The sequence below is a fragment of the Phalacrocorax aristotelis genome, chromosome 2, assembly GCF_949628215.1.
Source record: "Phalacrocorax aristotelis chromosome 2, bGulAri2.1, whole genome shotgun sequence".
NCBI lineage: Eukaryota > Metazoa > Chordata > Aves > Suliformes > Phalacrocoracidae > Phalacrocorax > Phalacrocorax aristotelis.
Genome location: NC_134277.1, coordinates 88,646,080 through 88,657,998, shown reverse-complemented (window position 1 = coordinate 88,657,998; position 11,919 = coordinate 88,646,080). Strand labels below are relative to the sequence as shown.

Sequence of the window (11,919 nt, the reverse complement as noted above, 5' to 3'; positions counted from 1 at the left end):
GTGCCGATCTTTTGCATGATGTGGCCCATCTGAGATGGTGCAAAACCGGGAGCAGGTGGGGTGTTGGAGAGAAAGGCCTTGAAGTGCTTGTGTTAGATGGGGTTGTTTGGCTTGGCCCTCAGAAGAGTGGAGCAAGAGTTAAGAGCGAGGGCTCCTAACCCAGGCTAGCAAAAGACATGATAATCACCGCTTTTCTCACTTGTGTTTTAGAACTGCCTGGAAGGCAGGGATGCCCCCTCCCTATAGCTGCCAGCTGCAGGCTTCAATCCCCCTGCCTGGGGATGAAACTCAAGTCTCCCACTTTCAGCCTAAATGTCTGAAACTGGCTTGAGGCCACTATTTAAAAACTGGCTAGTCCCCAAAGAAGAGCCAGCACTGCACAGTTCTTCAGCAGCTGTTGGTGCGCGTCGGGCCTCCAGGGAAAATGCTGGGCTTCAAATTGCAAGTGGCTGGAGCTGCTCCTCGGCAAGCCCAGTCCCAGCACCGGCACCGGTCTTTGCAGGGCCGCTCACACACGCGCCTGCACCAGGTATTGTCCAGCTGATAGTAAAGGGCCTTTGCAAGGTTGTCCCCCACATGCACCGTGTCCGTGTACCTGCTGGGGTGACCACATGCTGCCGTTGAGGATGGCGGGGCAAGGCGGGAGGTTTGCAAAAAATTGCCTCTGTTTCAGCTGCTTAATGTCTTTTTGATCTAGTCTTAAACTTTGATCAAGAGTCTCATCCCCCTCCTCTCTCCTTGACAGCAGTAAGCAGTCTCTGCCCTTGTGCCCGCACCTTCTGCTGGCTGAAGTGGGAAGCCCCCAGCAGTGACCGGTGATTTCCCTCTGCTGCTCCCTCCCACTTTGCTAGCATAAAGCTTGGCGTGCATCATGTTGGCACTATTAAATGTTCAGTACATTAGCTTATATAGTAATATTTGATGTTTGATGATGACAGATAGTAATATTTGATGATTTTGGTGCATAAAATCTCTTGTTGGGTCCACTCCACTGTTAGTAATTATGGGTGTGTTTCTGTCTTCACGCACAAGCTCTGACTTTCTGTATTTTGAGGCCCCTTGTTTGTTTCCCCCCAGCTTGGATTGCTGTCTCCATCCCTCCCGCTCCTCTCACCACTCTCTGTGATACAAGCAATAACACTAAACTCAGAGCTCTTTCTGCCTGCTGGCAGGAAGGGGTGAGTAACAGGGGCGGGGGAGTTGAGAAAGCCTCCCTTGCAGTGCACTGGCTTGCACAGCCTGTGCTGTGCCAAGGTATATAAAAAAAGAAGCATTTCTGACTTGAGTGGCAAGTCTCCCCAGTGAGACGCTTCTGCAGGCTAATGCAACCCAGTCCTGGGAAACATTTTTCCCCAGAATGATTCCTGAGCCCTTACATGCACTGCACGCTGGGACTACAGCAACGCACGAGTAAATTAATGGCTGGCTTTTCATTTCTTGGCCGCGCTCTACGTAACCCTGGGGCCAAGATCATATTTTTTACAGCATGTTCCCATCCAGTGGCACCAGACTTGAGCTTTTTAGTTTCTCTACAGGTGTAGATAAACTATCTCTCTCTAAGCGGTGGCAGCTGAGCTCTTGCAGCCATAATTAGGCGTGAACTGGGTGTTCTTCACAAAAATACCTTTCCCCTTCACTTGCTGTTGTAGATTAGGCTGTGCTCATAAACCTGGTGGAGAGGGAGGGGCAGTGAATGACTTCAGAGCTGGAAGTTAGCTATCCGATTAATAGTTAAAGTAAATAAATCGCAGGGGTTTGTTGGCTGTGTGAAGCTAGGCATCAATCTATGGAGTCAACTTCTGAGTTTAAACATATTGCACTATGACCAGCGATTCTCCACAATACAGTAGGATTTATTAATAGAAAATATGTCAATATGAGTTTGTCTTTGTACATGTTAGCCACATGTACAGTGAAACACATTTTATCTCTCAATCTATATTGTTATAGTTCTTTTGTGTTATCTGACATAACCATTTATATTTTGGGCTTAAATATGTTATTTGTCAAAATGTACTTTCAGTGTTAATATACCTTTAAAATCATAGTTTATCTTTTAAATATTGAATTAATATTTTTTTTTCAAATCAATATTGCTTATGTTAGTGCAAATTTGTTAATCTTGAGATAGGTTAACCATTCCTTCCAGACCATAAACAGCATTTAATAAAACAGTGAGATTTATATAGCTCTACACAGCTGAACAAGATTGTAATATGAAGCTTGTTAAAAAAAAAAAAATCCAACATTTTACAGTACATCAATTGCATTTTATACATTTTTTTTGGAACAGTTTTGTTTCTTCTCTATTTCTGTGTGTGATCTAGTACAAGAATGAAGGGAACAGCAATAGGTAATGATATTTTCCTCAATAGTAAAAAGAATGCGTCATATATATCTTGCTCGGTATGGCAGCAGTGTTGGATTTCCAAGCCTGGAAAAGAAGCCAGGTAATTCAACACCTTCTCAAAACTCAGTACAGCAAGAGTGAACGTCACCAGTCGGAGCGCTTGCCACTACAGAAGAATGGAAACAAACCAACACAAACTATAGACAAAAGGTATTTTATGCCACTTCATCGATCCAGAATCTCTCACTTGAGCAATGGTCAACGTTTGACTCCAAGTAATCCCTAAGAGGACCTGAAAGGGGGCAATGCGGGCATTTCAGTAGTTTGAAGAATGGAAATAAATCCAACTTACAATAACCTCCTGTCCTAAGAACCTCAAACAGAATGACGGATCCCCTCGGCTTGTTGGCAATCCTGCGCCTGGAGAACTGCCCCAGCCTGGTGGTTATCAGGCAGTCAAGAAGAACTTCAAGTTGCGAGTGACATTCTTTATTAAAAAAAAGTTTTTATACTGAAAATGTGCTTTGTTCAAAAGAGCACTGCAAATGTCACTTATCTTATTAAAATCAATGTAATAAATAAAATATAAACAACCTGTGTCCAAAACTATGAATAATATTTTTATCTACCTCACTATACATCTGGCCCACAGTGCCCCTCCCACCCACCCTTTCCTAAATTTTTTAAAAATTTTTTTGCATGCGATTTTTTTTCCCCGTTTACTACAAAGAGCAGATAAGGTTACATATCGTACACTGGGAAAAGCTGCCAAAAAGATTAAACTATAGTCCTAGATTACCGATAAACCAATTCTACGTCACAATACCCGCCTGCGTGAACTACTTGGGCTGCGTCCTATAGAGCAGGCGATGACTTGCGAGAGACTTCTCCCCCGTGCACAGCCAGAAGTGTGCCAGGTGATGGTAAGACTATTACAATGACTAATCACAGAAATGTTTGCAACCTAAACCAAATTCCTTAATTGTAATTTAAGCAATTTACAACTACTCCATTTGTGGTGGGTCTTATGCTGCGAAAACTGTATGCTGAACTGTTGCCTGAACCAAAGAAATGAAGAAACGCTAGATTCCTTTTTTTCACTTCCAGAATCCCAAGAGCTGAGATGAATATGCCAGCTCTTCTGGCCTCCTCGTCTAGTTTTCTTTTCTATTTTTTAATTAAAAAACCAAAAACAACAACACAAGTCTGTCCCTTACATTTTTTTTATTTTTCAGGTTTTTACTTTAAATGCCCAGAACTTGTTGGTGTCTTTCATATTGGAGGAATGTGTTTTGGGTATTGGGTTTTCTTTTTGGTATGGGTTAAAATAAATGATTGTCCTAATGGTTCAGGAATCGGACTCTTCTACAGCCCGAAGAGTTTGGAGACTCCAGACTTAAGTCTGTTGGGTCTTTGCTTTCCATTCCCTCAGGGAGATGGCAAAATCAAACTCTGCCTTCCTTGAGCACTTGCTGGTTGGTGGCTGGAGAGTAATGCAGTTTCCTCAAGAGAAGATCAAGAGATGCTATTTTAAAGGAAATGGCACCTAAGGGTGAAGGAGTCAGTGAAAAAAGTCCAACAACCCCTTCCTTTGTGAGTACGTGGCCTAACGATTTTGAATTGCTATCAATGGTTAAGGAAGTGAGTAAGAGAAAGCACATACTGGAGTTTCCGCTGTTTAAAAAAACTGAAAATCAAACAAAAACTGAAGCTTGAACAAGGAAAACATTGGATGGAAAGAAGTCTTACGCCACACAAACGCACACACTCAAACACACACACGCACACGGAATACTATGCATACGTGGACACGCACAAGTAAGAATGTGTATTTGTATGGTAGGTTCTTGGAAATAGACATTCTTAGCAAATATGGATGACAGATCAATTGTAATTTATTTTCTTTTAACACTGTATCATCATAAAGAAAACTGGTATAAATGAAAAAAATCTATTTCAAATATCTACATCTAAAATTTTAGGCAGTGAAAAAGCACTTTGTTGACAAGGAGTGTGGAATGATGAATGTTAATTGTCAGAAACTGCTGGATGCCTTTTTTTTTAGTTGCCACGAACAAATTCACATATCAGAACGAACAATACTGCTAAATAGTCGTTTTAGGTTTTTTTGATTTTTTTGATTTTTTTTTTTGTTAAAACGCACCGGGGAAAAGAAAACAAAAAACTGGAAATTCATACATCTTTCAAAATTTGAAATTGAAGCAATATTTAGAACCATAGATGAAGAAACACTGTGGCATTGGTGTAATATACACAATGCACTTGTTTTTTTTTATCTGTAATGTACATCAAATACTTTACAACAATGCATTAACAAAAGGCAAGAAACATCTTGCTGTACAGAGGAAACCCCAAATGCAACTTGAAGCCTAGATTCACAATGAATGAGGATATTAAACAAAGTGTGAGAAGCTGTTCCCCATAAAGTATGTACGCTGCTCAGTTACTTGTGCTTAACTCTTGACCCACATCCACTGTCATGTTCTCCCTCCTTCCTTCAGCCACATTCATTATACAGCACCGAACCTTAGACTCTACAGGCCAACAGTAAAGTTGCCCCACACTGTAAAATATATATATGTATATATATATTTCTTTCTAATTACTCCCAGGTTTAGCTTTCGTATCTTTTAGCCTTCTAAAAAAAAATCTCTTAATTTTTTCCATACTGGCTATCTGGGCCTTCCTATGGAACAGGCTTTAACAAACTAAATTTGCAGGAAAAAAAATGTCTTGTGGTATGCATGCACATGCACAGTTCCTGGAGCTTTTGTATCTGCCCAAGTCTCAAACCCAGGAGTCGGGAGAGGCTGGATAGTGGCTTGTTTCATAGTTAAGTTCACTATAGGGACGAGCAGCTGAATAGAAGTCGACGTAGTTGCCAGTTGACTTTAGTCCCAGGTGCATGTTGTATTCGCTTGCAGGTGGACGATGATGCACTTGGTCCTCAAAGAAGGACTCATCATAGTTTCTTGTTGAATTCTGAAACGGCTGATATGGTTCATAATCTTTTCTGCTGGGCTCCTGTGGAACTGGCTGTGTTGAAACCTGAAAGACAGTAACACCCACAGCTTGTTAGATCCAACTTATTGTGGGCAACAGGATGGAAGGAGGAGTAAATCTTACTCTGTCGTTATCATGCTGGAAATAGAAGTCGTGCAGTGTCTTAACATCTGCTCAAAGTATTGCCCGGTAGTGAATTAATTCTATAGCTGTGCCTTGTCATTACATTTCTTTACATTTATTTATGCAATATTCTTATAAATACTTCTATTATTTCATATTATTGCTGCTAAAGATGCTGGTCTATTTCAAAAGCAGTTTGAGCAGTGTAGCTTACAGTTACCTTCATAACTATAATCTGTGTATAACTTCCTGACTGTTTTGCAGCTATTTAATGCAAACATTGGTGGCCAAAACTCAGCCTTGAAGAATCTGAATGGAAGCGATATACAATCCAGAGGTGCTAAACATTTTGCAGCTGCCTTTGCCACAAGTGAGATTTAGAGTGACAACGTATCCTTAAGAACCATTCACAGTCTTCCGGGCACTGACAGAAGATTTCAAGCTAAGTGCCCCGAAATGTGTTCTTCTGCTACTGTTAAGCAGAACCATCTTCTTGCTACCTCCTTAACACGTTATGCTGGCAATCCTGTGTGGTTGCTACATTCCAGCAAATGGCCTTGAACCCGAAATATTTACGACATGCAGAAAAAAAAGCTCAGGCAGGCCCCTAACCTAAGCGTGCCAAGTTTTTTTCAGACAGCCCTAGTGAGCCTCTGTTCTTACATTTGGAGCACTGCCTTTCACTCTGTGCCGCCTCTATTAAGCCTGGGTGGACTCTGTGACTGCAAAATGATTTAGCCTTTCAGTCCTCTAATGGTTGTCACTGGGAATATTGATGCTCAGGCATTGGTGCCGGAAGACTTTGCAGAGCCTGCTGACTCCGCCACAGTTAGCAATGCTCCTTCAGGAAGACAGGAACAGTTGCCCTGCTGTGTCCCAAACTCTGTGATACTCTTTCAAAGCGTGTCTGCATTGGAGTCTATGCGTAGAGTGCAAAAGGATGCCCACGTCCTTTAACAATCCTGCAAGTGATCTTACAATGCTGGGCCCAATGTTGGAACAGCACAAGGGAGCACAGCTATTCTAGTTTCTATTTCTAGTACTGCTGTCAAGGTGTGTAGGACTTCGAGCCTCTTGTTTCATTTCACATATTCAAACACAGATGTTCAATTTTGGACACAGGAGAAAAATTCCGTACTAAGCAACCTACCTATTTATATGCCAAAAAGTTAGTGACGGTTGTTTTTTGAGTGGAAAATAGGGGACCGAAGCAGTATTTCTGGGTTATTTTTAGCTAAAACCATTATTTCTGATACGTCAATCATAAACCTGACATTGCATTGCAAAAGCAAGTGGGAAAAGGCAGAAAATTGGTTTTGTTTTTTGGTGTTGTGTTTGTTTTGTTTTGTTTTTGCTCAAACTCTCACCCCAAAAATCAAACGAGTTGATTCATGAGTGCAGTTAGAGTGCACCTGCTGTTACAATAGCTCATACCCTTATTTCCTCTAAATATCTTGTTAATTAGAAGGGCTTCATCTCTTTAAATGCAATAAAAGCAGAAACACCTTAATGCACTGAACTGGCTCACACAAAGAAGAAATATGGTGCACCACAGGAAATACTGGCTAATTAAAAAGCAAAATCAATAAAGAGAAATGGGGGGTACAGAATATCAGAAAATCTCTTCATCTTGAGTTTGTGGATTAAAACTGAAATATCAGTCTCTTAAATTGAAATTCCAGGTAACCCAGTAAAAATTTTTAGAGAAAAATATTTTTTCTCAGTTTTACTAAATATCCATTTACCTGTCTGATACTACCAAGTGCTTTCCTTAAATGTTTTTTTGTCTCATTTCTCTAGCTGAAAAATGCTGTACGTTTTGCATATTACATAGGGAAGTTGTGAAAATATTAAGGAGTTGCGATAATTAAATATAAAGTAGCATTACACATAATGATGAAACAAAAGCCTATGGGTGCAGAAAAAGGTCGGATTCCCAGGGACTGAGGAAATACTGTACTGGAAATACCAGCTATATGAATGCCAGACGTGTCAACAGTGCAACTTTTACTGAGTGTATTAGCTTGGCACCCATGCTGTCAGTTCCATTTTTTGTAATGCCCACCTTATCCAGATGTACTTATTGCTTTCTGGTTTTCAGGGACAGGACATTTTTAAAAGAGTCCCAAAGCTCTAGACCGAATGGCTTGGATGTATATGCATAAGAAAGTGTCCTCACCGATGAAATGCTACATTTTCTCTTGCCCATGTCCCAGTGCATACATTAAAAAACAACCAAGGAAAACGCCTTGTTACAATCATGCTTCTGGAGCGACTAAATGGCGAATCTGAGGGCTTCTGCTACCCCTAAGTGTCGTGTACGCATCCCTGCAAAAGATAGAGGGAGTTCTTTCTCCAGGACTGTTCAATACTTGAGTTTCTGCTGGGATGCCTTAGCACATGAGCCACGTGGCGCCAGCAGTGATGTTGAATTTTATGATGGCTATATTCAAGTAATAAGATGTGACCAGACTTAACCAAATTCATTGGCACAGGAGAAGATGAGATACCAGAGCCAGTAGAAGTGCCCATTAACATCAGCTTGGCTTTTGTAGTGTGTGTCACACATATCCAGAACTGTAAAGGCATTCAGGTCTCCAGCCCCTCTTGATTTCATTATGAGTTCTAGGCTTAGACACCTTAGATAATTTTTGTGCATCTGCTGTCATAGCCTTCTGGATGGTTTTTGAAACTCAGGCTGGAACTATCCATTAGCATAAAGAACATAGCTTGTCTGAAGCCAGTAGAATAGCTTGCATTTGCGCAAGCAGACGACTCGGTTCCTCTAATCTAGATTTACCAATCTTTGAGATATTTTTCTTAGTTTCCATGCAAGATACTACACTGGTCTTTTGCCATCTGGAACAGTAACATTTTAGTCTCCATACTTACCTGGTTGTGTTTGATATCTTCAGCAGGTGCACCGTATGAATTCCTGTACAAAGTTGAGATTCCAGTGTTCTGAGCTGGAGAAAGAAAGAAGGAAGGAAAAAGCAGGTTTACCAGACATACCTATTTCATCTCAAAATGAATTCTTAAGGCTTCATTAAATACATTATGCAGTACCTGTTTCCCGTACACAAAAATCTTTAAAAGCATCTGCAGACTTCTATCTTCTCCTCCTTCCACTAAACAGTCCTACTCTTTGCTTTGGTGTACATGCACGTACATAGTATACACTTACTAATGGTAACAGGTGCTATGTCATATTCATACCAATCTTGTGCACTTCAAATATAAATCAACAAAATTATTTTGTATACAGCTAGCATTCAGTAATATATTGCAGGTTATATACGGGATTTTATATCACACATACACTAAACAGGTAACAGTTTTAAATATTGAGATTAAGAAAATTCTCATTCCTTTCACTTCAGCTGGATGATGTTACACCAAATCCTGGATTATTTATCCTACAGTGCTTTTGCTACATGATGAAATTATTCATGGGAAAAGTGGTTAAATGCAACTTAAAAACAAGTTATGCCAAAACGTAATATATAGGTATACTGAAGAGGTCTGGCCAAGATAGTCTCAAATCCATGAACTGCTGTCACTTTCTTCTCAGACCACAGAATCACAGAATCACAGGTTGGAAGGGACCTCAGGGATCATCTAGTCCAACCTTTCTAGGAAGAGCACAGTCAAGACAAGATGGCCCAGCACCCTGTCCAGACAAATCTTAAAAGTGTCCAACGTGGCCGAGTCAACCCCTTCCCTGGGGAGATTATTCCAATGGGTGACTGTCCTCACTGTAAAAAATCTTCCTCTGGTGCCCAATCGGAATCTCCCCAAGAGAAACTTGTGTCCATTCCCCCTTGTCCTCTCCATGTGACTCTGTGTAAAAAGGGAGTCTCTGTCTTCTTTGTAGCTACAAATGTCCTACTGCTAAATGCAGTCCTACTAGATGTCCTACTACTAAAATGCACAGACAAAACTGAGCTATGAGTATGAAAGCAGAAGTAATTCTAAATACAAGAATAACATCATAAAGCTTTGCAAAAATTTGTTTCCCACCCTATCCCAAATAAACACATAAAAAGCGAAAGATTTTCCCTGCAAAGTTGACTTCCCTGATCACTTTGATTTGGCTATCTAGCTGAAGCTTAGTTTGTTGGTAGAACTAGAAAGACTGTAGTTATTTCTCTTACTTGAAAGAATATGAGGATAGTATTTTTTGTGGCTGCTGCACACGGTTCTTACTGGGCATGCATTATTAACTTTCCAGACATTATAACCAATGATTTGATGCTGTCATGAGTACTCTCATTACAAATGCACATGCCTGAAAGTAAAAATTGAGTAGCTGTGAATCAGAGTCACCAGCGGAATTGAAACATGTGCTCACGCACCTTCTCTCAGGTCTCTGTGCAATGGTATAAAACCTGGAGGCACCGAGAGCTGCTTTCAAGACCTTCACAACTCAACACCTTTGAGGGTGAGGACTGAGCGCCAGAGCTGAAAGGTGGGTATAGGGTCCACGCTAGTCACATCACTAAGAAGAACCACTGTTACTGAAGAAGTAACCATTCCTTCTTCCTTTGGCAACTGCTAGCACGGTCCCCAGTGTGTACAATGGCCTCTTTCTTTCCCCCAGCCACCGCACCCTCTATAGAGAAAGGAATGGCACAGTCTTTAGTCAAAGTTGATTGTAATATGCCAATTCTGATCTTCAGATCGCTACAGGTTCCATGCTGAGGGTGTAATTTTTGTCTGAGTATGATGCACTGTTCCACATTGCTGCTTTACACACCTCACATGGTGTTCTTAAGGATCTCCAGCATGTTCTTGAAACAGAATAAAGACAGGGCTTATATGGTGGGGTTATGAGCCTTAACAGCTGGAAAAGAGATTTTGCACTTGATAACCATTAACTAATTATTATTAATTAAAAACCTCTGTTTCTTGAAGAGCTGTCTGCAGTTACTGACACAGTCCATAGTCCTGTGTAGGAAATGGAAAAGAGCTCTGGAGGTCTCCAAGAAGCAGGATCCTTTCTTTGAAGGTGGCAAGAATAAGAACTCTAGTAACAGATGATGACTGCTCTTTTCTAGTGTTAGGTAGTCTCAGTTCTGCCTGTGTGCCAATAGGTGGTAACAGATGGAAATGATGACTGCTTGAGTAGTTTTGGTTTTGGCCATAGCTGTTAGTACCGAAGGGCCGATCTGCAGAGGTTCTCTCTGCTCAGGCTGCATTTTGTCACCAAACTTGACTGATGTGTGACACGTACTGTTATTTCAGATTTTTTTTATATTCCAGCTGCATCTCTGCTGTCGTGTTTGCACATCCCCCTCCCAGTGATAGACTTTGGTATTAGAGGAGTCTGCATCAGCATTGCTATTTCTGGTGCATCTTATGAGGCATGACTCTCAGCAGTACAACTGCCAGATCTTTCCTCAATACTATCTTTTTAATGCTGTTTTTCTGAGTTTTTTGCTTGCCCTACAAAGTGCAAATTCCTCTCCTCAAGATCTAAAGATACGCAGTGTTTCAGCTACCCATTTTGCAAAGTGCTACTTCTTGAAAAAAATGAAAGTGATATTCAACGTGTTGGACTCTCCTAAGCAGGGGAAGAACTCCTTGTAACCATTTTGTTTTCATGTAAATAAATTGCAAGATAAGCAGGGTTGAAGTTTCATGTGTGCAAGTTTTTAAACAGGGATGAATGAACATATTCAGTCCAGACAGGACAATACTATTCATGGTTGGTTGATGTCAAGAATAAAAGACTGGTATAAGGTGCAACATCTGAGGGTTTTATGAAGAATCTGATGAAAACTAGCAAAATGGACACATGCTAATTTATATGTTGTTCCTACAAGCAATTAGAGAGACTTTAAGGAAGGTCATGACCTTTCCATCTTTTTACAGGTATATAGAAAGGCATACAGTACCTATGTGCCACTAATAGCCGTGACCATTATAAAAACAGAAATAGTACCGAGTTGGTACCGAGCTGACCAATGCTCTACTATGACATTTGCACTGCTGTGCTCAGAATTGTCACATGCCAGATTGAAGACTTACAGTCTCCCAGATCTCATATTCTGCGATGGAAAAACTGATAGTTTCAGCTTATGAACATAGCTGCAAGGTCTGTGTTGCTGATTTCATTGCAGTGATGCGGATACAAATTCGCAAGTTTAAAATGCAAAAAAATGTAGTAGCCGTTTCTTAACATAATAAAAAGAACCACAATGACACATCAAATGCTTGGAAATGAATGCCAAGAGTTCTAAACCAAGAAATCTTGGCTTAGTCTAGCTGGGAGGCTGAGATAATTCTGTCTCTGCAGGAAATGTAAGTCAAGCAATGTAGCTGCTAGCAATGCATGCGGCCCCTGCTCCAGCACTTGCTTCTGAACACTCAGGCGCCATCCCTGGGAACTCCATTCCCCCTCTGCCATGCTTCAGTGAGCA

General features: G+C 40.9%; 1 protein-coding gene across 8 annotated transcripts in view; it reads right to left on the bottom strand.

Moving 5' to 3' along the window:
* Positions 1 to 4,227: 4,227 nt before the first annotated feature.
* CTNND2 (catenin delta 2) overlaps positions 4,228 to 11,919 on the bottom strand; it is a 686,661-nt gene continuing 678,969 nt past the window's right edge. For all 8 annotated transcript variants that reach the window (XM_075084268.1, XM_075084265.1, XM_075084267.1 and 5 more), the window contains 2 exons: positions 8,390 to 8,463; positions 4,228 to 5,419 (listed from right to left, as the gene is read on the bottom strand). In XM_075084268.1, coding sequence (XP_074940369.1) covers positions 5,159 to 5,419; positions 8,390 to 8,463 — 335 coding nt within the window. In that variant the 3' untranslated portion in view covers positions 4,228 to 5,158. The remainder of the gene's footprint in view (positions 5,420 to 8,389; positions 8,464 to 11,919) is intronic.